The sequence below is a fragment of the Leucopleurus acutus genome, assembly GCF_964270905.1.
Source record: "Leucopleurus acutus genome assembly, chromosome: 6".
Lineage (NCBI taxonomy): Eukaryota > Metazoa > Chordata > Mammalia > Artiodactyla > Delphinidae > Leucopleurus > Leucopleurus acutus.
This window is the reverse complement of record NC_139149.1, coordinates 56,512,153-56,538,192: the sequence shown is the minus strand read 5'-3', so window position 1 is coordinate 56,538,192 and position 26,040 is coordinate 56,512,153. Positions and strand designations below refer to the sequence as shown.

The 26,040-nt window shown below is 37.4% G+C and overlaps 3 protein-coding genes across 4 annotated transcripts in view; 1 reads left to right on the top strand and 2 right to left on the bottom strand.

Moving 5' to 3' along the window:
- The window catches only part of LOC309962777 (kelch-like protein 23), a 39,217-nt gene extending 30,691 nt beyond the window's left edge, over positions 1-8,526 (bottom strand). Inside the window, exon 1 of the mRNA XM_082840759.1 lies at positions 8,447-8,526. The gene's annotated coding sequence lies outside the window, so the exon portion shown is untranslated. The remainder of the gene's footprint in view (positions 1-8,446) is intronic.
- Positions 4,142-10,746, bottom strand: PHOSPHO2 (phosphatase, orphan 2). 2 transcript variants are annotated; one of them, XM_082840762.1, is made up of 2 exons: positions 10,707-10,746; positions 4,142-6,036 (listed from the first exon to the last, which is right to left on the bottom strand). In XM_082840762.1, the coding sequence occupies exon 2, from the start codon at positions 6,008-6,010 to the stop codon at positions 5,285-5,287; it is 726 nt and encodes a 241-aa protein (XP_082696888.1). In that variant the 5' UTR covers positions 6,011-6,036; positions 10,707-10,746; the 3' UTR covers positions 4,142-5,284. The 2 variants fall into 2 exon arrangements, with proteins under 2 accessions (XP_082696888.1, XP_082696887.1); XM_082840761.1 differs by lacking the exon at positions 10,707-10,746 and adding an exon at positions 8,447-8,551.
- Positions 10,747-11,673: 927 nt separating this feature from the next.
- Positions 11,674-26,040, top strand: part of CFAP210 (cilia and flagella associated protein 210) — a gene marked incomplete at both ends in the record, with an annotated part of 36,183 nt that continues 21,816 nt past the window's right edge. The window contains 4 exons of the mRNA XM_082840778.1: positions 11,674-11,737; positions 16,630-16,856; positions 21,370-21,543; positions 21,641-21,834. Of these exons, the coding sequence (XP_082696904.1) occupies positions 11,674-11,737; positions 16,630-16,856; positions 21,370-21,543; positions 21,641-21,834 (659 nt within the window). The remainder of the gene's footprint in view (positions 11,738-16,629; positions 16,857-21,369; positions 21,544-21,640; positions 21,835-26,040) is intronic.

The window sequence follows — 26,040 nt, the reverse complement described above, 5'->3', positions numbered from 1 at the left end:
AAGATCCCCCATGCCGCAAAAAAGATCCCAAGTTCCACAACTAAGACCTGGTGCAGCCAAATAAATAAATAAATAAAATTGAAAAAAAAAGAAACTTGAGGTGTTGAGAGGCTAGTAATTTACCCAATCCAGGGCTAGAATTCAAATTCAGGTCTTTTAATCTAGAGCAGAGCTTTTAATCACCATGTTACATTAGGAATGAAAAATGAGATACTACAATTTCTGTTCCTGGAGGAACTGGGATTGGACTAACCATTCCACTGTAAACAATAAGAAAACTGGACAAAGCATATGAAATAGCAGTTTTCAGGCACTGGACAACAGGCAGTGCAGGAATGTGATCCCTGAGAGAAGGGAAACAGATGAAGTGAGCCCTATAATTGCCTGCATTTCTGCCTGGAGACATTTCCCAGCCTGAGGTGCAGGGAGGGAGAATCCCAAGCGGACCATGGTAGTCTCACCGAGTTGAGGAGATGGAGATAAGTTTGGGGAGGCACAATTGGCTTTTTGTAGGACAGAGCTAAATGGAGAGAGAGTTTCAGAAATCTGGAAGAGGGGTTGTCCCCATGAGTCTATGGCTGGATACTAAGACACATGCATAGGGTGAAATACTATAAGTCTGGGCAAAGAATGATCCCAAGAACTATAAATCAAATAATTCCCAGAGTTCACATAGAGCTTGAGGATAACTGAGTTCCAATCAGAGCCAGAGAAGCACATGGTTTTACACATTGGAGAACAAAGAAGGAAAGGGGACAAACAATGCTTACGTTAAAAAGGCAAAAGAAAAAAAAAAAAAGACAGACAGAGGAATGGACAGGTATGTGATAAAACAAGCAGAGTAAAATGTTCTTTGGGTTTTTAAAAACTATTTATTTATTTATCTATTTGGCTGTGTTGGGTCTTAGTTGTGGCATGCGGGCTCCAGAGTGCGCGGGCTTGGTAGTTGCAGAGCGTCGGCTGTAGAGCATGCAGGCTTAGTTGTGCCGCAGCATGCGGGGCCTTAGTTGCCTGACCAGGGATCAAACCCGCGTCCCCTGCATTGGAAGGCAGATTCTTAACTACTGGACAACCAGAGAAGTCCCCAGAGTAATGGTAAAATCTAGACAGTAGATATCCATGTGTTGACTGCAAATTAAAGGATTAATACGGGAGTATTATGAAAAATTTTATGCCCATAAATTTCACAACTTACATGAAATGGACAAAGTCCTTGAGAGACACCATGGTGGTTTAAAAGCATGTCCAACACCATGGTGGTTTAAAAGTACCTCCACTGAAAGGTAGAGCCTAATTCCCCTCCTTTTGATTGTGGGCCTTTGTATTGTTGTGTTTTTTTTTAAGATTTTTTTTTTTTTGATGGGGACTATTTTTAAAGTCTTTATTGAATTTGTTATAATATTGCTTCTGTTTTATGTTTTGGTTTTTTGGCTGCGAGCCATGTGGTATCTTAGCTACCCAACTGGGGATCGAACCCACACCCCCTGCATTGGAAGGCGAAGTCTTAACCACTGGACCGCCAGGGAAGTCCCTGTATTCTGTTTTAGAATACAAATAGAATATAGTGGAATGGATGGTGTTTGATTTCTGAGACTAGGTCACTAAGGCATCATGGTTTCCTCTTTGCCCTCTCTCTTGGATTGGTCACTTGGCAGGAAACCATGTCTTCAGGACATTCAAGCAACTCTCTAGAGATGCCCATGTGGTTGGAAATTGAGGCCTCCTGCCAGCAATCAGCAGCAAATTGAGATTCCTGATAACAATCAGTGAGGAACTGAGGTCTCCTGCCAAAAGCCATGTGAGTCAGCCACCTTGCAAGCAGAGCCTTCAGCTCTAGTCAAGCTTTCGTATGACTAGAGCCCTAGCTGACATCTTGCCCTATTAGAGATCCTGAGCCAGAACAATCCAGTTAAGGGCTCTTCAATTCCTGAGCCACAGAAACTGTGAGATAATGAATGCTTAGTTTTAAGCTGTTAAATTCTCAGGTAACTTACTATGCAGCAAGAGATAACAAATACAGTCACAAACTACCAAAGCTTACTCAAGAAAACTATACAACCTTTACCTATAATCTACAAAAGAAATCAAACTAGTAGTTAAAACCGTCCAGCAAAGAAAACTCCAGGCTTAGATGGCGTCCTTGAATTCTATCAAACATTTAAGAAAAAAATAGTATCAGCTGTTAGTTTAATTGTTGCTCCTTTCAATGTCATCTTTTTTTTTTTTCCCTCTAGCTATCTGATGCTTTTTCCATCATTGGTTATTGGCAGTTTTACAAGAATGTGATTTCATGTGGTTTTATTTTATTTTCCTGTTTGGGGTTCATGAGGGCTCTTGAATCTGTGGTTTGATGTATTTCGGCAACTTTGTAACGTTCTCATTCTCTCTTAAAATATTGCTTGTTTCATTTTCTTTCTCCTCTCTTTCTGGGATACCAATTTCCTATGTTAGATCTTGCTACATCTTCTATGTCTTAATTTCTCTTCTGTATTTTCATTGTTTTGTCTCTTTCTGCATTATTCTGGATATTTTCTTCGAACTTGTGTTTATTCACTAACTCACTTCAGCTATGCCTGTTTTATTGTCAAATCCATCCATTAAGATTCTAATTTCAGTCATGTTATTTTTCAGTTCTAGTATTTCCATATTGTTTATGTAATTTTCAGTTCTTTGCCAAAATTCTCATAAGTTTAGTTTGTGTCTGTAAACTCCAATACTTGGAGGTCATGCAGATCTATTTAAATAAAAACTTCTGCTGGTGTTCATTTATATCTCTTGGTGTAGCTACTTTTTACTATGTGCTTTACAATGTACTTACAAAACTGTTTAGATTTTGAGGCCTATTGCATTAATTTTCTATTGCTGCTAACAGTTTTACCACAAACTTAGCATCTTCAAACAGACATTTATTATCTCATAGGTTCCGTGGGTTAAGAGTGCAAGCACAGCTCAAAGGGCCTCTGTTTCAGGGTCTTACAAGGCTAAATCAAGGTGTCAGCCTGAGCTGTGATCTCAGCTGAGGTTCCACTATGAAAGGATCCACTTCCAAACTTACATGGTTGCAGTATTCAGTTCCCTGCAGACTGTTGGACCAAGGACCTACTTCTTGCTTTTGGCTAGAGACCACCCTCAGTTGCTTGCCACGTGGCCCTCTCTGAAGGCCAGTTCACAACATGGCAGCTTGCTTCTTTAAAATTAGCAAGAGAGAGAGTTCCCTAACAAGATGGGCATAAGGATCTGATGTAATATAATCATATACACATAAATGATACATCCCATCATCTTTGTGGTATTGCATTAATTAGAAGCAAGTCCTAGATCACCTTCTCCATACATACACTTCCCCCCCACACACACAGAGAATACGAGCTTATAGGGATCATGGGGGGTTACCTTAGAGTCTGCCCACCATACTAAGGATATTAACTTCCTCTAAGAGAGTTCAGATTTGCTTTAGTCAAGCATCTGGGAGTTCTAAAAATCTTAGATAACTTCAGTCCAATTTCAGGGATTGATAGTATTCAAAGGTGAGCTGCCTGTTCAAGCTCCTTCCCTCACATCAACTTTCTGGCCAGCAAGGAGGACAGTGAGAGAGAAGGTTGCACCCTCATTTAAATTTCACTGGCCAATACTTAGTCACAATGCTCCTTCCTAACTGCAAGGAAGGATGAAAAATATAGCTTTTATTTCAGATGGTCATATGCCTGGGAAAAATAGAAAGAAGTAGAGTACAAAATTGAGGTAAGTGCAACTAGTGGACTCTACCAAAGATGGTTAATAGGTAGATTATATTTTTAAATTTATTCCCCGAGAGATTAGTTTTATATTTTACTTTCTTTGGTATTTATTTCCGAAGTATGTCTAGCAGTTACAGATCTTTAAAATAAGCCTAATGCTTAGTTCACATAAGAATACACTACTTCCAAATCAGTTAATTTTAGAGATAGGGATGCAGTATCTATTGCCCAAGTGTTCATTAATTTCACACTTTCCTTTTGAAATGAAATACAAATTAATGTTCTTCAAGTATTTTAAATTTATATCATTATTACAGACTGTAACTCCAGAATGCTGATTTAATCAGTATGTTATTTCTGTTTGGCAATGAAATATTGAGTGATACAATATATAGCTTGTAGGAATACTCAACATTTAAGAAACTGTTTCATATAGGGATATTAGAAAAATATCAGCTGACCTAGAAAGTTGTACAGTACTGTGTTAATTTCTAGGCTCACATGTTTTAGGCATAAATATCCCTTACGTAATAATGTTAGGATTTTCTTTTCCATATAGAAAGCTCCAGAAATAAAAATGTTCAATGTAATTTTATGGGAAAAAAATTGGTACTCTATTTTTTTCCAGGTTGAAAAAGTAAACTTTGTTTTGCTTTAAATTAATAGGTTAGATTACGTTGAAACACTTACTCTTTTTTTAAATTTTATTTATGAAACACTTACTCTTATACATTGTGATTTCTCTACAAGTTGAGGTCAGTAACAAATTATAAATTATGCAAGCAAAAAAAAAATAATAATACTTTCATTTTTAGTAGTTGTAGATCAAGTAATTTGGACCAGATCTTCTACAGAGTACATCGGGAAAAGCTGATAGCTGAACACAATTTTTAAAATATCTGCTTAAAGACATGAGAGAGCTGACAATAACTGTCGGCTAAGGAAGCACAGAAACTTAGGTAGGTGAGCTTCTTTTCCGTGAAAGGGTTGGCCAATTCTGTAAGTGATATCTGACATACTGAGTGGCTATCCTGACAGTCTTCGTGGGACCCAGGTGAAGAGGTATTGGAGTATGAGGCCTGCAGTGATAAACCCTTCCCCTTACTTTGAATAGGATCCCAAAAGGCTGTCCATCATGAGTAAGAGTGATTTAGAAGCAAACAGGCCTTCAAAGGCCTGTTTATGAATATGACCATCTGAAATAAAAGCTATATTTTTCATCCTTCCTTGCAGTTAGGAAGGAGCATTGTGACAATGTATTGGCCAGTGAAATTTAAATGAGGGTGCAACCTTCTCTCTCACTGTCCTCCTTGCTGGCCAGAAAGTTGATGTGAGGGAAGGAGCTTGAACAGCAATCTTGGATCATAAGCTGCAAGTCAAGTGCTGAGGTTGGTAAAGCAACACAGAAACTTTGAGATACTTAACTCTGAAATTCTTTTAAGTGAGAGGGAAAACTTTTTCTTTTTTTAAAGCCACTGTTATTTGGGGTTTTAGTTTTATGCTGCTGTATTTAATCTTAACTGATACACATTTCAATTATTGGCGTATTACTCCTTTATTAGAAATTGTAAATGAGAAATTATTTCAACACCTGAAGACCAAGATACAACAGAAGACTCCATAGGCTCAAGATTTTGAGACATCTTAGAAAGAGTTTTCTGTAAAGTATATCCTTTCCGTGGCATGGCAACATCATTCTTCTTTAAAAAGGTTACTGGACAGACATCGTTTCCGCCATCACCTATATAAACAATTCGTGTATAATTCACTCCTCGTTGTAACTGTTTACCTACAAATTCTACCAAAACTACATTTTTGCAAAGATTTGGGGGGCACCTAGTGCAAGAATGAGCATGATAATTTTCCACAGTGAGATGACCATCGCTGTCAAAAGCTGCTGGATTTGTAAAGACTTTATCAAACACGTCATGAACATTGCTAGCTTCTAAAACCCAATCTATGAAGACTGAATTTGAATCTGAAATAATGATGCAGTCAAATTTATCCTTGTTCTTTCTTATAAAGTTTAAAAGTTCCACCATCCCTGGAGTGAAAGGCATTGATATCATTGCTCTTTTCATTTCATCTTCTCTTACACCTTTATCTCCCAAATACTTAAAGACTCTGCCCATAAATTCTGTCCAAAATCCTTTTTCATAAGAATCTTGTAGTTCAATAGGAAGCTTTTTCTCTGGAGCACATTGTACAATCCAGGTATCGCTATTATCATCTATGATTGTATTGTCAAAGTCAAAAACCAACAAAATTTTCATGGTTCCAGAAACAGATTTGGGTTACCCTGGAAAAGAAGAAATATTATTCCCTAAACATACTCGGTTCTACATATCTAGCTATAGTATCTATTTAACAAAATTACTCTTAATCTGCTGAAACAAAGGGTAAGTATAAACAAGTTAAAATGACTAAGCATTCTAAGACTACCATTTAAGCACTTTTTCCTAAGAAGCAAAGTTCATATTTGAGTATGCTAAATGAATGGAAAACAGAACATATAAAAAGGATACTCAGGGTATTATTGTGCTCCTGAGGGGGTGATTCTTTGAGCACTCAGAATTAAACTAGAGCGCAATCTAATGAGAGAAGTAATGAAACAATTATTCCCTTACACTTTAATTTAGAAAAGTTATAAAATAAGACAGAAAAAAATATAGGCTAGTCATTCTTATTGTCTTTAAATTATCAATCACAAACTTATTAGTTTAAAATGTTTACAATGAGCCTCATTTTAAATAATAGGTCATGTACAATACATATTCTCTGTGAACTAACCAAAACTCTGACCAAATTTAACATAATGTGAAATCTTGCAAAATTTAAATAATTTTTTAAAAAAGGTTTTTAGCTTGAAATCATCGTTGGCAATGTTATAACCAAATGGTTGCTTGATGTTGTACTTGAAAGTCTAAACAAATTACTTGAACTGGAGGTCAGTTAAATTCTTCCACACTAGAAGTAACTTTTGTTAACAATTTTCACATTTATTTATATTTTCTCTAGATAGTTTAGCTCTGGAGTACCAAATAATCTGGATATATGTGAATAATCACACTGCTTTTGATATGACAATTACTCAAGTCTCTGTTTTCATTAATAGATAATGAAGATCATTAACTTAAATCTCAAGAGAAAAGGAATGAATCAACAGATGGTATAAATGAAAATTATCATGTAAAAAAGATAATTATACAGAATTCCCAGGAAAAGCTACAATTAGTGTCTGTAAACAACAACAAAAATTTTTTTTAAAGAGTAACTGTTATTTTTATAGATATCACTATATGCCAGATACTGGACTAAGAACCTTACAATCTCATCATCTGTCATAAACCCATTTAGTAGGAATTATTATTATCCTCATCTTAAAGATATATAACTGGAGCTTAAGTATTAATTAAGTTGGTTAAGTATTAGTTAAATGGCAGAGCTAGAATTTGGACTCAGGTCTGCCTGACTCCAAAGTTCATGCTTTAGTAATACACTCTAGTGCCTAAGAAATAGAATAACGACTATTAATCAGTTTAAAAATAAAATATTAAGTAGGTCATTTTGACGAAAAGATGTTTAATAACATGAAAACATTCATTAATCTCGAAGTACACACTAACCATCTGTGATCTACTTTACAACCATTCTGAAGTTTTAGCAAGAAATCCTAAAATGAAAAGTGAAGAACCCCACCAATAAGAAAAAGAAGAGATCAATTAAAAATAGAAAACATGGGGGACTTCCCTGGTGGTCCAGTGGTTAAGAATCCACCTTCCAATGCAGGGGATGCAGGTTCGATCCCTGGTCGCGGAGCTAAGATCCCACATGCTGCGGGGCAACTAAGCCTACGCACTGCAACTGCTGAGCACGGGGGCCACAACTAGAGAATGCATGTGCCGCAAACTATAGAGCCCAAGCGCTCTGGAGCCTGCGCACCACAACTAGAGAGCCTGTGCGCCACAACGAGGAGCCCACGTGCTGCAATGAAGATCCCGAGTGCTGCACATAAGACCCAATTGACACAGCCAAAAAAAAAGAAAACATGGCATTTATCTACATGTATTCTCTGGTTTATAATGATAGATATCCAGCAGGTAAAACTGAGAATGAGCTCACGACTCATATAAGAGTAAGTATTTTTTGCCTCTCAATTTAGAATATCTGGAAAATAACAAACCTAGAGGATGTATCTCCTGTTGTATGAATTTAGATGGTATAATGGTATGAAGTATTCTGATACCCTGGATCCATTAATTGCTAAATGTCTAATCCAGGTGTCCCTGATTGGCTTCCAGAGATTTAAGTGCAGAAATCACTTTCCCATAGAAACAATGTAATAAATAGCAATAAAGCACAGTTGACAATCACGTTGGTAATGTACCTAAGCACATTTTAAATTAAAATGCTTTTTAGGCATTCTGAATTTATACACAATTAAAAAAATTTTTTTCAAATGTAACTCATTGTTGGTTGCAAAGTGTTTCAAACCTAGACTTAATCAGCCACAAGTTACTAAAATTCCTTCACTATTAACCTCCAAATAAGCTGTATCATAAGCCTGAAGTTAACAAAGTTCCAACTGTTAACTTAGTTCCACTGTTGACTATTAATTTCTATCTACAAGTGTACTTTTCTTAATTTCAGATCTTTTTCCATTAGTTTTTTCCCACCACTCAACATAAACCTATATTTAAAATACTTACCCAATTTAGTATTTCCAAGACAATTAATCTTACTTCAGCATGGAGCTTAGGTTAAACAGTCATGACAATCTTCAGTTTTAAACACCAGCCAGTTTCTAACCAACATTACTCCTACTCTATATGCAGGGGAAAAAGTCTTCTGATTCCAAGCAAAGGAATGGAGACTTCTTAACTCCTAAAATTAATAAAAGTAGTTAAGATATTTAAAAATTTACCTTTTCTAATATGTTTTCTCTTACATCAGAAAAGCACCTATGGCAATGGGAGGAATAAAATTTTGTTTAAACAAAAACCTTAAATACAAAACAGGGAATGTTATGTGAGTATAAACTCTTATTCAGTGGATAAAATCACAGGTGTTAGGTTGATTATGTTAAGATTTCCAGATTCCAGTTTTTCTTTTTACCTATTAAATAATAGACAAATACCACATTCTGTTGTCAATAAACTTTCAAAGATTTAGTGCTGTACTTGAAATAAAAATGTCTCCAAAAATTAAGGATGTGTAGAAAGATTTAGTGAAAGTGAATCTATTTTGAAATCAGTTTGTTAAAATGCCAGAAGCAGTTATTAACTGTTCTCTCCAGAAGCATGTAAAGTATATATTTTGTATGTCTGCAATGTTTCCAGGGTCTAACAATAGCCTATGTGCTTTTTTACAATAATGAAAACTAGAAACTACATAGACATCCAAGAATAGGGGATTGCTTAAATAAGATATGTACATGATAGCCATATAACAGACCATTTATTTAGTGAGTAAAAGGTTAAGATGTTCAAATTAAACAAACAAGTCACAAAACAGTGTTTACAGTATAATCTCATTTTTGCTTTTAAAAAAGAAATGTCTGTATACAGTGGTAGCATCAATTGCAGTGCATTCTTTTCCTACGCTGATTTTGTAATAAAATATTTTCCCCGGAATAATTTAAGCTCTGTTTCAGATCAAAGTGCATATGCTACCTTCTTAATTTCACAACAAAGAAAAAAAATGAGTGGTGGCCATGGAAGGTAAATAACTAATTCTAGATACACTTGGCTGTAAAGATCCATGGATTAGAGTTAGAACCAGGTGTTGTAAGTCAAATGATACCTGAACACTACGCCAAACTGGCAAATTACTGACACCAAATATTGTAAGATTCAATAATTTTTGTAACCAATTTAGTTAAAATTCCACAGAATTTTTGTTAGGAGGTAATCTCCATGGGTCTCTAGTGGCTCTGCATATCTTACAAGGTACTCACTGCCCTTTGCTCTGGATATCGTCTCAAAAATGTATGTAAGGGCTTCCCTGGTGGCGCAGTGGTTAAGAATCCGCCTGCCAATGCAGGGTACACAGGTTCCAGCCCTGGTCCTAAGAAGATCCCACATGCTGTGGAGCAGCTAAGCCCATGAGCCACAACTACTGAGCCTGTGCTCTAGAGCCCGTGAGCCACAACTACTGAGCCCACATGCCACAACTACTGAAGCCTGCACACCTAGAGCCCGTGCTCCACAACAAGAGAAGCCACCACAATGAGAAGCCCATGCCCCACAAAGAAGAGTAGCCTGGCTCACTGCAACTAGAGAAAGCTCGCGCGCAGCAACGAAGACCCAATGCAGCCAAAAATAAATAAGTAAAAAAATAAATAAATTTATTTTTTAAAATGCATGTATAGTGAACAGTCTTGAAAGGCATGCTTATTGTCCATTATAATAAAGATCTGGATGCCCTAAGCTCAGGGTTCCTGTCCTGTAATGCAACACACTCCATGTGCAGGTGCCTTCTGGCACTCTTTGCATCATCCTGTGGCAACTGGGGCAAAATTACTGATATTCTGGCTACAGCTACTGCTGTAATTCATCACTGTTCTAGGGGTCTGCATCTTCTACAGAACGGTGGCAGCCTAAGTTGTCAGCATGCAAGTAGGGTAAAATCTCTGACTCTTCCCAGTTCTTGACTTTTTTTTTTTTTTTTTTTTTTTTTGGCGGTATGCGGGCCTCTCCCTGTTGTGGCCTCTCCCATTGCGGAGCACAGGCTCCGGACGCGCAGGCCCAGAGGCCATGGCTCACGGGCCCAGCCGCTCTGCGGCATGTGGGATCTTCCCGGACCGGGGCATGAACCCGTGTCCCCCGCATCGGCAGGTGGCCTCTCAACCACTGCACCACCAGGGAAGCCCAACATTTTTAAAACTATGATTCCAAAAAACCACCAATGTTGTATGTGCAAAAACTATATTTCTGCCAACAAATATTTTATTAATCCTTTCATACTTACCAGCATTATTACGATGGATCGATCATCTGATAGAAAACCTGAAGAAAAACAGTACAACTATGTGTTAGAACTTCAGTGATTAAAAATCTTACCTCCTTTCATATTGAGCAACTCCAGTTTGATGCCTAATGTGTATGTGTCATAGCCAACTACCTTGTAATGTAATTATTTGTACCTCGACGTGTTAGAAAAGGATCTTTTGAAACGTAGCCCATATTCACTCTTAACAGGGTTTTGTGTCCTTAGAGGTCTGATTGGTCCTCCAAATACATTCAATTTACTATACTGTATTTACCGAGCAATTAAAGATATCTTAAAGGCTCTAACATGAATGTTATAATCCAAGTTTTAACATTGCGATTTAAAAAAAAAAAAAGAAAACTAAGCCCCGTCTAGCCCAGATCATGCGTTAGAAACCAAAATATTTAAAAACAGATTTTCTGTCAATTAATCCCTGAGTTTCTATAGTTGAGGGAGGAGGGCTTTGCCGTTCACCTTCCCCCGCGAGGTCTGTGGGTCACACACGACAAGCCCAGGCCTCGCTCTCCCGCACACCTGCCGGGTACATCCAGAAGCCAGGGGCAGGGACCTAGTCGGGTGTCGTTTCCCGAGAGGCGCACGTTGGATGCCGATGGGAGCACCAGGCCGGGCCCAACCGAGTCCCAGGGCTCGTCACTGACCCAGGCCAGAGACCCGCAGCCGTTCTGGCCTCGGCGCCGCTTCCGAGGGCTCTGTCCTCCCGCCCACTCCGGACGCCTGCGCCTGCGGGGGAGGACCGCCCCACTCGCACGCCTGGCCTTGACTTCCCGCGCAGGCGCATCCTCCCTTCTCCGGCACCACAGCCCACAGCTGCGCGTTCTTCGTTCCTCGGCTACGACTGTTGTCACTTCCGGCGGCGTTGCTAAGCAACTGCGCGGTTTAGCGGAAACTTCGGCGTCGGAAACGCCTTTCCAAGTCTGAGAGCGCCATGGGTACCTCAGAGATGCTGGTGCGGCTCAGAAGGCGCTGTGGACGGGCCAAGGAGAGCACGGGTGAGCTAAAATGGTCCATCCCACCACAGGGATTGTTTCTGGTCTCCAGGCATGGAGTGAGAGGCGAGCGTGCCTTTCCTTCAGAAACGGGCTCCACCAAGCCAAAAACAGCACCGTGGGCATCGTCGGGCTCTGTGTAAATTAGACAGTTTTGCCCTTGGATGAATGGGTAGGTGGGGAAAGTATACAGAAATAAGGGTAGAGAAAAAGAAGTCAGAGACTCCCAGTTGACCAGCTGGCCCGATACTCAAGCTGTGCCGTTGCCGGTCCAAGAGTCTGGTGTTTGCTGAATTTTCTCGCACTTAAGCTTTGTTATTCATTGAGTGAATCGGAATGTATTTTGGAAATATCAGTGACCTCATTAGAGTCTTGACTCTGCTGTGAACCTACTGAGTACTCTTAGGAAAGTGTCTGAAGGAAAATCTCAATTTCTTCAACTGTAAAATGAAAGTAAGGTCTCATCCTAAGGCATATACTTTGATAGAGTGTGAAAATAATGCTACTTAAGGTATTATAATTCACATGACCTTTTATAAAAATTTGATTTTGTAATAGAAGTAGCCTAGTGAGACATTTAAAGATCTCTTTATTAATTCCAGTGATTTTAGTTTCTTAAGATTGTGAATTCCCAATTAATGTTCTCATGGTGACAGAACCTTGGGAACTTGGACTATCTTCATGTCACCTCCTGAGCTTCTGTAGCAATAGAGTCCCTTGTGCCAAATGCTGAGTGAGAGCCAGCCAGTCTCCCACCAGTGTACACTAGTGGGTATTTACGCTGTGGAGGGCTTAAGAAGTAGCAGCAGAGGGTCATGACATGTAGGAGAGAGACAGTACCCATGTGGCATGTATTGAAAAAACAAAATTACGCTCACATATTCACTTTCCTATATATAAAGTGCTGCATTAAATCAAAAAGAACAACAGCAAAAATTGTCAAAATCAGTTTTTGAGAACTCAGGAAGCCAAAAGCTTGCAACAATTGGGGAGTGTTTATCAAGGCAAATAACTGAATCTTGGTAAGAACAATGAGGTTTTTTGCACTTTAACTTGTTCTAGTCCCCTTCTTTCTCCCTGCCCTATGGTAGTCTAGAAAACCACTGCGATCACAGTGAAATCCAGTGGCTTAGCAGCCTGTGGAGGGAGCAAAATAGCGTTGAACCCCTTCCAAATCCCATTTCCCAGATAACTTATTATTTGAGCTGTCTGGCAGTTCCTTGGAAACTTATTATTTGACCTGTCTGGCAGTTCCTTGGAAAGTCCCACTCGCAAGACTTGTCTTTATTTGACCTGATTCAGAGCTCACCAGTTACGTTTATTAAAACAATCAGTGGCAATTTTTAAAAGTTTTAATTGCTTCACTTCTCCAACAGCCATTACTAGCATTGTGTGAAGGTCGCTGTGAGGTAGGAATCATGGAAATAAGACTGCCCTCTGAGAACTGAACTCTGCATCAATGGAGTAAAGCATGGATATGTGAAATCATTCATAGCTCGGAGGTCAATCAGGGCTCTCCTGATCCTCAAAGATATGAGGGAACTGGGACTTTCCTGGTGGCGCAGTGGTTAAGAATCCGCCTGCCAATGCAGGGGACATGGGTTTGAGCCCTCGTCCAGAAGACCCCACATGCTGCGGAGTAACTAAGCCCGTGCGCCGTAACTACTGAGCCCGCGGGCCACAACTACTGAAGCCCGCGTGCCTAGAGCCCGTGCTCCGCAACAAGAGAAGCCACCACAATGAGAAGCCCACATACCGCAACGAAGAGTAGCCCCCGCTCGCCATAGCTAGAGAAAGCCCATGTGCAGCAACGAAGACCCAACGTAGCCAAAAATAAAAAATAAACTTATTTATAAGAAAAAAAAAGATATGAGGGAACTTGGCCCAACTTTTGTTAACCTGAGATAGTAAAAAGCCTTTCCCAAACTTTCCATGGATTGTCCTATTTTTCCTGCTGCTTTTGTGGTGGTTCTCTTGGTTCTCCTCCTGTATCAGAGTTCATGAAAAGTTCTTGAATAAAATATCTCTTGAATGTAGTTACTCTACAGAAGATTAAGGTGTCATGAGGGATCACATTGTTCACTACACAGCTTTTTGGCATCTTGTTTTCCTGCCACTGCTGCCAAAGCTTGCTCACCACTGTATACTTTGTAAGGAGCAGCTCCTGCCAGTATGGGCTATTTGGTCTACCCAGCCCCTTTAGTATTTTGGAAAATTAAATTGTCTCCATTTTATTTCACATCTTAAAGAATTAGAATGACTCTTGGGTCAGAGAAAGAAAAGCATATTTTTTTTCATAAATTTATTAATTTATTTTTGGCTGTGTTGGGTTTTTGTTGCTGTGTGTGGGCTTTGTCTAGTTGTGGTGAGCTGGGGCCACTCTTCGTTGCGGTGCGTGGGCTTCTCATTGCAGTGGTTTTTCTTGTTGCAGAGCACAGGCTCTAGGTGCAGGGGCTTCAGTAGTTGTGGCACACGGCCTCAGTAGTTGTGGCTCATGGGCTGTAGAGCGCAGGCTCAGTAGTTGTGGCACACAGGCTCAGCTGCTCTGCGGCATGTGGGATCTTCCCAGACCAGGGCTCGAACCCGTGTCCCCTGCATTGGCAGGCTGGTTCTTAACCACTGCGCCACCAGGGACGTCCAAGAAAAGCATATTAATATGCCTAACAATATGCTAATCCAAAGGCAGGTGGCTTAATCTAATGGCCTTTGTTTATGTAGCTTCTAATTGTAAGTAACACAAACCAAGTTGAGGCAGTTTAGGTGAAGCAAAGGAAAATTGTTACAAGGCTATAAGGATGTATTGGTCAGGACTCTTTGGTTACAAGTGATTGATCTAATTCACTGTAGTTAAAAGGGGAATATTTTGGCTCACATACCTGTGAATTTAGGTATAACTCGATCCAGGACACTATTCTACTTCTCAGCTTTGCTTGTCTTTATTCTGCATGTGGAGACTTGGTATATGGTAGGCAAGATGGTACCTGTGGTTCTAAACTCACATTTTAGGTTAACAACCAAATTCTCACTCCCATCAACTTTAATTCAAACCCCAAGAAGACTCTAATTGTCCTAGCAGCTTTTCTCTTAGTATCTTTCTGGAGCCACATGATTTCTTGCCTCTACTTTTCTACTTCTGTTTCATTCTTCTAATAAAAGCAGTAAAAATAATAATAATTAATATTTATCTCACATATTGTGTGCCAGGCACTCTTCTAAATTCTTTACATATATTACTTCATCTAATTCTTACACCAGCTATATAAAATGAAGTAGGTACTATTAGTATTTCCATATTGCAATTAAGGGGTTAGATTTAGCGGGTTAAATAATTTTGTCTAGATTCACATAGTTCATATGTGTTGTGTTCAGAAAAGGTCCAGGTTGTCTGTCTCCAGAGTCCACACTCTTACCCACTGTGCTTTATTGCCTTTGTTAGGCCTGTGACCACCCACCATTATTCAAATGTATTTCCTATTTTGGTAAATTCTTCTCCTTACAAGTTCTACCTCCTTAAAGCAGAAGGCATTTTTTTCTGCCTCCCTTGCAGCTAGGGTGCAGGCATAAGACCAAGACTCAGCTGGTCAATTGTATGTGTGCTAGATTTACATTCTGAAGAGAGCGTATGAGGAAAGAAACAGCATGTTGAATACATTTTCTGGGGAGAGTGGCAGCAAAAGTGTACCAATTCCAGAGTACTCGTGAAGGTTCACATATATAGTGTCCAGTGGAGCAAGTTATAAGTGGGGCAAGTTGAGGTGCCTACCCAATGCCAGTTGCTGTGAATCTTCACTGGAACCTCACAATGTGGTCTGTGTGATATTTGTATGTATATCTTCTAAGGGTAACTCTCTGGCTCTCTGAGAGATTCAGTAGGCTATCTAATATCCCTTAATGAATTCCTTTTCTGCTTAAACTAGCTAGAATGAGTTTGGGTATTTATAAGTAAGAACTTCAGTTGATTAAAAGGGTAGGAACATTTTTTAGAGAAGAGCTGTTATGAGCTCCATTGTGTCATTTAGGATGCTTGTGAATTCATTTCACTGAATACCCAGCTCAATCATGTTTAAAAATAAGGAAATTTATTTGCTCATATAACAGGAACTCCAGCCTTTGGGTCTGATTAATCTAGCAGCATAATGAAATCCTCATTGCCACAGGGTCTTCCTTTGTTTCTTCTTTGTGTTTCACAGTTCACAGCTTCATCCTAAGGCTGCTTCCTCTTGTGGTCAAAGGATGGCTGCTTGTCTGGCCTTCATGCTTCCTCGTTCGTATCTAGCCTGAGAGTCACTCTCAGATGTCTCTCCCAGAAGTACAAGCAAGAACTTTTCTAAAAGTCTCATAACTCTTGTCCTATTTATTTTCTTACTACAGGAATAATTATTGTCAAGGGAGATGCAAGTATTCTTAAATTAATGAGGCCCACCCCAAGACTGAGACTGTAGTCAGTTCTCCAAATTACATTGCTGTTACTCAGTTAGGAAGGGGTTATATAGAGTAGACAAGTGCAATGTCTACAACCCCAAAAGATGAACATTCCCCAAAGTTATCCACTTATAAACTGCTGCTTGATTAACTTTGAAAATGCTTTTATAACAACCTGTTGGGGTAGGTATTATTGATCTCAACTTTAAAGATGTTGATACTGAGACTCCAAGAAGTTAAATGACTTGTCCAGGTTACACAGTAAGGAATTGACTAAGTAAGGACTCAAATTTATGTCTTCTGATTTCAAGGTCTTGTATACTTTCCACTTATTCCCAGCTGTTCTTAAGATAACAAGAATAAAATTGTTCTTTGAAACAGCTTCCACATATCATGCCAATATAGAAATGTGTGAGAAAAAATATCAAACTCTTCTCAAAAGTTTTTAATACTTATTTTAAAAAATTTATTAGAAGTAAAGAACTGTGAAGAAGATCAAGTCCTCTATCCACCTCTTCTGCCTAGCAAAGTAGATCTCCGGCAGGTCACCATAATTCCACACAATGAGTGGGAAAGAATTCGAGATAGCCTTGACAGTTTGACAAGAGAAGCAGCACACCTTCGTGCAGAAAGAAAGGCAAAGAAAGAAATGCATTTCCGATCCCAAGAAGTGGTAAAACATTGGACTAATACATATGCAGTAAGTATTAACCACCCAGGAGTACGTGTGCACTGAAGACTTACTCTTGTTTCTTAGTGCTCTTTTATAAGTATTTTTAACATAGAAAATATCATTAAAATGCATTGAAACACATTTTCAACAGCTTTATTTAGGTATAAGTGACATACAATAACCTGGACATATTTAAAGTGTACAATTTAAGATTTGACATATTTATATAGCCCTGAAACCATTATTATAATTAAGATAATGAATATATTCATCACCATAAAAAAGTTTCCTCATACCCCATTTTATTCCCTCTCACTCCTCCCCATGCCCCCTCCGGTATCTCCAGACAACCACTGATCTGCTGTCTATTATAAATTTCACTCAGCACAATTATTTTGAAATTCTTTCATGTTTTTATATCAATTATTCATTCATTTTTATTGCTGAGTGGTATTCCATTATATGGATATATCACAATTTGTTTATCTGCTCAGTTGTTGATAGTTTGACATCAAGCAAATATTGACGTTTGAGCTGTTTCCAATTTTTGGCTATTATAAATAAAGCTGCTTATGAACATTTGTGTATAAGTCTATGTATGGACATATGCTTTCATTTCTTTGGGGTAAATATCTTGGTGTAGAATCATATGATAGCTGTACATTTAATTTTGTAACATTTAACTTCCAAGCTCTTTCCCAAAGTAGTCGTAATTTTACATTCCCTCCAGCGGTGTATGATAGTTCTAATTCATATTAGAACACATAGTTCTAATATGTGTTTCCTCCACATATTTGCTGAATTGCTATGTTCAGTCTTTTTAACTATAGACTTTCTAATAGGTGTGAAGTATCTCATTATAATTTTAATTTCTCTAATTACAGTGATGTTGAACATCTTTTCATGAACTCATTTTCTATCTGTATATCTTCTTTGGTGAAATGTCTGTTCAGATCTTTTGCTGGGTTTGTCTTCTTATTGAGTTTAGAGAATTTTAAAATATATTCTGAATACAAGTCCTTTATTAGATATTTGATTTGAAAATATTTTCTCCCAGTTCATGGCTTGGCTTTATATTCCATTACAGTGTCTTTCTAAGAGCAGAGTTTTTAATTTTAATGAAGTCCAGTTTATCGATTTTTCTTGTATGGATCATCCTTTTAGTGACTTACCTAAGAAATTTTTGCTTAACTCAAGATCACAAAGATTTTCTTCTGTGTTTAAGTTTAAAGTTTTAGGTCTTTTACATATATATATATATGTATATATATATAAAATATATATATCGTCTATATTTAGAAGTGAGGTATGGATTGATGTTTATTTTTTTGCATATGAATATCCAATTGTTTCAGCACAGTTTGTTGAAAAGACTGTTCTTTCCCCCACTGAATTGCCTTTGCACATTTGTTGAAAATCTGGTTGTCCATATATGTGCAGGGAGAATTTCTGGACTCTGCTGTTCCATTGATCTATTCATCTATCTTTATTTCAATAACACACTGATCTGAGAATTGTAGCTTTAATAATAAGTCTTGAAATCAGATAGTATTAGTCCTCCAACTTTGTTCTTTTTCAAAGTTGTTCTGGCTATTCTGGGTCCTTTGCGCTTCTACATGAATTTTGGAATCAGCTTGTCAATTTCTATGAAAAAGCCAGCTGGGATTTTGTTTGGGATTGTGTTGAATTTCTAGATCAGTTTGGAGAGAATTTACATTTTGACAGTATTGAGTCTTCTGACCCATGAACACAGTGTTTTTCTTCCATTTGTATAGGTCTTATTTAATTTATGTCAGCAATATTTTATAGTTTTTAGGGTATAGGTCTTATTCATATTTATCCCTAAGTAATTACTATTTTTATGTATTATAAATGATTTTTTAACATTTCAATTTGTTATTCATTGTTAGCTATAGAAATACAGTTAAGTTTTTTTACGTTGATCTTGTATCTTGCAACACTGTTAACCTCACTTATTAGTTCTAGTAGCTTTTTTATAGATTCCATCAGATTTTCTACATAGACAATCATGATGTCAGAAAGTAAAGACAGGGACTTCTCTGGCGGTTCAGTGGTTGAGACTCCGTGCTTCCACTGCAGGGGGCACGGGTTCCATCCCTGGTCAGGGAACTAAGATCTCTCATGCTGCAGAGCACAGCCAAAAAAAAAGTTAAAGACAGTTTTACAAATTTTACTTCCTTCTTTCCAATCTGGGTGCCTTTTAGTTCTTTCTTTTTTTTCTTTTTCTTTTTGACTTATTGTACAGGAATGGATGTTAGATTTTTAAAGTGCTTTTCTTTTGCTTATATCTATTGAGGTAATCATGAAGTTTTAATTTTTCATTTTGTTATATGGTGTATTTCATTCATTATTTTCAAATATTGAACCAAGCTTGCATTCCTGGGATAAACGTCTGCTGGTCATGACGTATTATCTTTTTGATGGATTCAGTTTGTTAAAATGTTAATTTTTGCATCCGTGTTCATGGGGGATATTGGTCTGTAGTTTTCTTGAAATGTCTTTGTCTGGTTTGGGTATCAGGGTAATGCTGGTTATTGTTGTGATGGAGGATTGCACAAAAACACAGGATTTGAAACTGAGGAACCAAGGAGCTTCTTGAGGAATCAAGGCAGCTTCTTTTCAGCTGCCTTTGATTTGTCTCTCTTCCTATCTTTTTCTAGAACTACATATGTCTTTGCTGTGCCCTTCTTTGTGCTTCTGTAAGATTCTCTACCTAAGAGGTACAATAACCTGCAGTTTAGTTCCATGTACATGAGTGGGAAACTACTTCAAAGTGGGGAGGTGTCCTCTAACTCCTTTTACTGTCTCACCTGGAGGAAAATGCTGAGAAAAGGTGTTCTCATCTCCCACTACACTTTCCTATATCATTTGAGGAACTATAAGGCAGGATTTTCTCCTATTTTCTAGTAGAATTTTTAAAATTATGTGGAAGCATAATATCTGTTCAAAGAGTTCTCACCTTTTATTTTTTTCAACATTGCATATTTCCTTACTTTGTTGCAATGTACATTATTTGTCTTTGGGAGGGGACACAGAAAGCTTGTGTTACCTTGCTTTAGGAACAGTGTTCATAATTTATTCTTTTTCTTCTAGAAGAGGGAAGAGTTATATCATGACTGATATATAAGTAATATATACAATATAATATATGACATTCTGAAAAAGGCAAAACCTATAGGGAAAGAAAACAGATCAGTAGTTGCCAGGGGGTGCAGGTAGTTGACTCTAACAGGGCATGAGGGAGTTTTTTGGGAGGATGGAACTGTTCTATAAGTGACTTTATGCATTTGTAAAACTGTACACTGAAAGCATATGTAATTTATACTCTAAAAAACTTGATTTTAGAAAAGCCCGTGGTCTATAAATAGATGGGGAGTGGAATATACCCCCTGTTTTTTTTTTCTTCCAGAAGTACCACAGTATACCTAATACTTTACACCTCCATGGGTGTTAAGGAAGGAAAAGAAATGTAGTAAACGTAGTGGAAATATAATAATAAAAACTGTACTATAGGCACAGAGATTGACAAAATGATACATCATCAGAGAGAGCCTAGAAGCAGTCCTGTGTTATATATGGGAATTTGACATATGCTAGAAATGTCATTGCAAATCAGAAGGGAAAAGATGGAAATTCAATAACAGATACTGAGATAATCGGCATATGGACAAGATGAAATTTTATCCCTATGGTACAGAATATACAAAAATGAATTTCAGCTGGATTTTAGACCTAAATGTGAAAAGTGAAACAGTAAAACTTTTAAAATAAATCATAGGATATCTTCAAGAATTCAGGGTAAGTAAGATTTTCTTAAGACATAGGAAGTGTGACCCATAAAGGAGAAAAAGACTTCTTCTGACATGGGACATTGGCTACCTCCTCAGGCGTGTAGAAGAACATGTAAAATATGCCACTGTTGATTTTTTAAAGGAACACAAGTAGTAATATATATATATATATATATATATATATATATATATATATTTGTTACTTAAATATAGAAAGGAACTATGGAAGTAAATGCAAGAAACTAATAGTGGTTATCTTAGAGACTGCAGATGGAAGTTAGGATTGGAGGGAGAGTTCCACTACATACTTTTGTTATATATATATATAAAATATGTGTGTGTGTGTGTGTGTGTGTGTGTATATATATATATATATATATATATATTTTGGGTTTTTTTGCTACACCATGCGGCATGTGGGATCCTAGTTCCCTGACCAGGGATCGAACCCGTGCCTCCTGCATTGGAAGCATGGAGTCTTAACCACTGGACCGCCAGGGAAGTCCCCGTATACTTTTAATATTATGAATTTTGAACCATGTAAATGTGTTAACTACCTAAAAAATTCAATTAAGGATTAGCTCATAAGTGTAACCTCATATTTGTTAGTGATATATGCAAATACAATAAAGACTCATAAGGAAAGCTCAAATTATCATATTATATGTTTAATTTTGTAAAGTTAAGTTGAAAAAAGAAAACAGACTACTGCTTTTGTCATTTTGTAGGGGATGAAAGAACAGAAACTTGAAGCCAAAAAGAAACGTGATAAAGAAATAGAGGCAGAAAGACAAATTCTTGATATGGAAGAAGCAATACACCAACAAGGAGAAAGGAAAAAGGCCATTGAATATGCAAAGCAATATCAATTTTACCAGACAGAAAGAGTGAAAAACTTTCATGTACTACTTGGGTTTTCTTGTATTTATATATATATATTTAACATATCTATATATAATTAGACTTTATTTTCTTAAAATATTGCAATTTTTTTTGTAGTCAGGACTTCTTCTTAGTAGAATTTTGAAAGAACGTGATGCACAGATTGACTTCCAAAAGAGTAAAATAAAATCAGATAAAAAATGGGAGGAACAAGTGAAACTCAACGCTGAAAAAGCTTTTAAAGAAGAACAAGAAAAAGCAGAAAAACAACGCAGAGATAGAGTGGCTCTTAGCAAAGATCATTTAAAACAGTATGTATACATAAATTACCTTTTTTGTACTTTCCTCTTTTTCTCATAATGGATATAGCTTTTTTTTTCCTGATTATAAAAGTAATATATGCTAATATACCTAGTAAGTAGAAAAAATAAAAAGAAAGAGGTTAAAATCACTATTACCACCTTACCCAGAGATAATATATTGGTTACCATTGTTAAAATAATGTTGCATAACAAACAACCACACAATCTAGTGGCATTCAGCAGTAAACATTTATTTCTCATGTATCTGTGGGTTGTTTGGGCCTGGCTGGGTAGCTTGTCTTCAAACTGTAGGACTGGCTGTGTTTCCTTGTTACTGTGAGAAAGGCTCTGATCCTGCTCCATGGGGGCCTCATTCTGAGGTCCAGAATGAAGGGACAGCAAGCACCTGGGGAAAACTTTTCTCATGATATTGACAGATGCAAGAGATTGAGCCCAAGCTTGCCAGCACATGGCAAAACTCAAAGTCAAAGGGCAAGGAAATACAGTTGGCCCACCGTGAGTCTAAAGCAAGTCACGTAACCATGCTGACATCAGTGGGACAGAGGAGTGGACTCCCATGGAAGTGGGAGTGAGAGAGTCATTTTGAACAATAACCTAATCCAACACAATAATTTGTTATTGTTTTGGTATGTAGCCATACAGACTTCTTTTTGGTGTTAGTGGTGGAGAGGGTCACATTCATTGAGGTATAATTTACATTTAAGAAACTTCACCTTTTAAAAAGCATATGGCTACAGCTGATTCACTTTGTTGCAACAGAAACTAACACAATATTGTAAAGCAATTATACTCCAATAAAGATATTAAAAAATAAAAATAAAAAGCATATTGGTGTATAACCACCCCCAAATCAAGATACAGAACACTTGATCGCCCCAGAAAGTTCTCTTGTACCCCTTTGCATGAAATTCTATCCCCTGCCCTCAGCCTGTGCCAGTCATTGATCCACTGATACAGACTTTTTTTTCTGAGCATGTGTACTCACATTTTATAAAATAAAATTGGATCCACAGTATTATTTTTTCAAATATTTTTTTCACTTACCAGTATGTAATGAATTCTTGCCATGTTGGTAAATAGAAATCAAACCTGATCTTTTTTTTAAAGTAGCTAGTAGTGTATATATGGGGGGGTGTATTTGTGTGTTATTTTACTTTTCTGAGTAATTGACACATGCAAATAGGAAAAGGCACAGAGGGGATTTACTGAAAAGTCTCTTCCTTGTCCATCAGCTACCATGTTTCTCCACTGTGAGACCAGTTTCTTCATACTGTAGTTTAAATGTATATACATTATATAAATGTATCCAAAAATTAAATTATACTCTGGTGGACAGTTTTACCATTTTTAAAGAAAAAATATTTTCATAATTAAACATTACATCATCAATTTGTGATCATTATAGAATTAAAAATATAATTAAACAAAATAAAATATAAATGAAAAATCACCAGAAACGCTGCGATCCAGATTAGGCACTGTTAACATTTGAGTGTACGTTCATCTCCTCTTCAAAATTTTTAAAAAATGTTACAAATAATAAATGAATATATGCTTATTGTTTAAAATTCAAGCAATACAGCAAAATTTGGAGTAAAATTTAGAAGCTCTTATTTCCACTCTATTCAATGTTTGTCTCTTTAAGTACCATTTAACTCTTCAAAAATAGCTATTATTAAAAGTTTTTCTGGTTTTATTGGCCACGTTGGGTCTTTGTAGCACATGGGCTTTCTCTAGTTGTGGCACGTGGGGGCTACTCTTTGCTGCGGTGCGCGGGCTTCTCATTGCAATGGCTTCTCTTGTTGCAGAACACGGGCCCTAGGCGCGCGGACTTCAGTAGCTGTGGCTTGCGGGCTCTAGAGCGCAGGCTCAGTTGTGGCGCACGGGCTTAGTTGGTCCGCGGCATGTGGGATCTTCCCGGACTAGGGCTCGAACCCATGTCCGCTGCATTGGCAGGCGGATTCTTAACCACTGCGCCACCAGGGAAGTCCCTAAAAGTTTTATAGCTATCACTTCAGGATGTTTTATTGCAGTTACTGATACTTCTTATATTCAGGACATATTTAAGTGTGTATATATTTTTTAACGTGGATGTTATATATTGTTCTGTGACTTTATTTTTTCATTCAACAGTATACCTTGAACATTTTTTATGCCAGAAAATATGGATCTGTCACATCTTTTAAAATAATCATATTGTATACTAAACATGTACCATGATTTATTTAACTACATTATTACTGAGGGAAATTTGGATTCCACTCCCCCGCCCCATTTCTAACAATGCTGCAGTGAACATCCTTGAGCATATGTCTTTTGTGCAAAGATGTATTTATGTAGGATAGATTTCTTGAAATGGACTTGGATTTACATTTGGAGAGATACTGCCAAATTGCCCTTTGAGAAGGTTTTAAGTATGCGTTCATTAATGATGTCTGATACACTTTTCTTTATATTATAACCAATTCTGGATAGTAATTTTTTTGTGATTTAATGTGCAAAAACTGGTATCTTTTAATTTACATTTCTCTTAGTTTCTAGTAAGGCAGTGCATTTTCTCATGTGTAAATGTTCATTTGTTTTGGGTTTTGTTATCATGAATTGGTTACTCCTTTGTTCTTCTGTGTAAGTTGTTTCATACTGAAATGTATGTTTATCATTGATTAATTAAAACGTGATTAATAAGTGTTTTTTACATATGACATATCGCATATTTGTGTCACCTTTTCTGAATGGTTTTCAGTATTTAGAAAATATTTATTTTTATGTGCTCAAATCTGTCTTTTTTCATTACTATGAAAAAAAGGTTTTGGTTTTTGTATTTATATTTATTTGTCAAAATAACAAATGTCTAAGTGAGATAGACATGAATTCTCAGGATACATGTGTTGCCAAATTATGTATTCTTCATTTCTTTTAACCCTTAGTAAAAAGAGAAGGGAAATGTTGGATTTATTGTAAGTTTTTTCTTTGGTGGTGTAGCGACCCAAGGGTTAGTGCAAGTTAGGGATAGAGCTGTTGGCAGAGGGAGGCAAATATTTGACCAGTGATTCACCCTTGAGAAATCTCTCTTCTTATATTGGCTGTTGCAGCTCAGGTGTAATTACAGGTAGCAGCCTGATAGTCAGCAAGCTACCTGACCAGTGCTAAAACCTACAGGACATCCTCCCACTTACAGCCTTTGTGGGCTGTGTTTGGGCCCCAGGATCCCCTTTCATGTGGTCTTTGGCAATAGGGTGGAGGTTCAGGCAGGTTTAGGATTCGTTTTAGTTCTTTCTTTGGATTATCTTCAGTGTAGTCTAGGAGATTTTCCATTAGGCTCTGAGGTCAGCATAAATTCCTTTACTTACTCTTCACAGTGGGCTCTGTCTTTGCGAATGGTGGCCAAGTGTTACTTATTCTCATTGCATTCTCAACTGCCCTATTTTTCCCTAAAATTTCTTGAAAATTCAGGTATGTGGGTAAGACCTTGCTTTAGTTTCTAGTAGTGGTATAGAATTTTCCCCATACCATTGGTTGCACTGTGGGAAATTAGGAGGGGAATGATATGTGACATGTGAGCTTGGTTTGCCAGTTTGGTTCCAGAAGTCCTACATCTTAAATTTATTAAGAAACATTCATAGAAAGTAGAGTAGTGGTTGTTAGCAGCTGGAAGAGGGCACAATGGTGAGTAATACAGGGTCTCTTTTTGGGATGATGAAAAGATTCTCAAATTTAGTGGTGATGGTTGAAAATATCTATAAATGTTCTAAAAACAACTGAATTATACACTTTAAGGGGTGCATTTTATGGTGTGAAAATTATATCTCAATAAAGCTGCCATTAAAATCTAAAAAAAAAAACAGAAAAAAGAAACATTCCAGGACTTCCCTGATGGTCCAACGGTTAAGACTCTGAGCTTCCACTGTAGGGGGCACGGGTTTGACCCCTGGTCGGGGAACTAAGATCCTGAATGCCACGTGCTGTGGCCAAAAAGCAAAAAAACAAACCAAACAAACAAGAAATTCAATTACAAAATTATCACCATGTTGTATTCTGTTGAATGTTGATGCATGTGTCAGTTATATACAACTCAGAATGCATGTTACTTTAAAATATTGTTAGGAATGGTGATGAGCCAATAAAAAGCCTCTTTAAGACAAAAGTAAAATTGGAGTCATAACACTGGTATTAACCTGAGTGGAAACAGAGGAC

Coding starts and splice junctions, on each gene's coding strand:
- PHOSPHO2 (XM_082840762.1), bottom strand. CDS start 6,010: ATGAAAATTTTGTTGGTTTTTGACTTTGACAATACAATCATAGATGAT.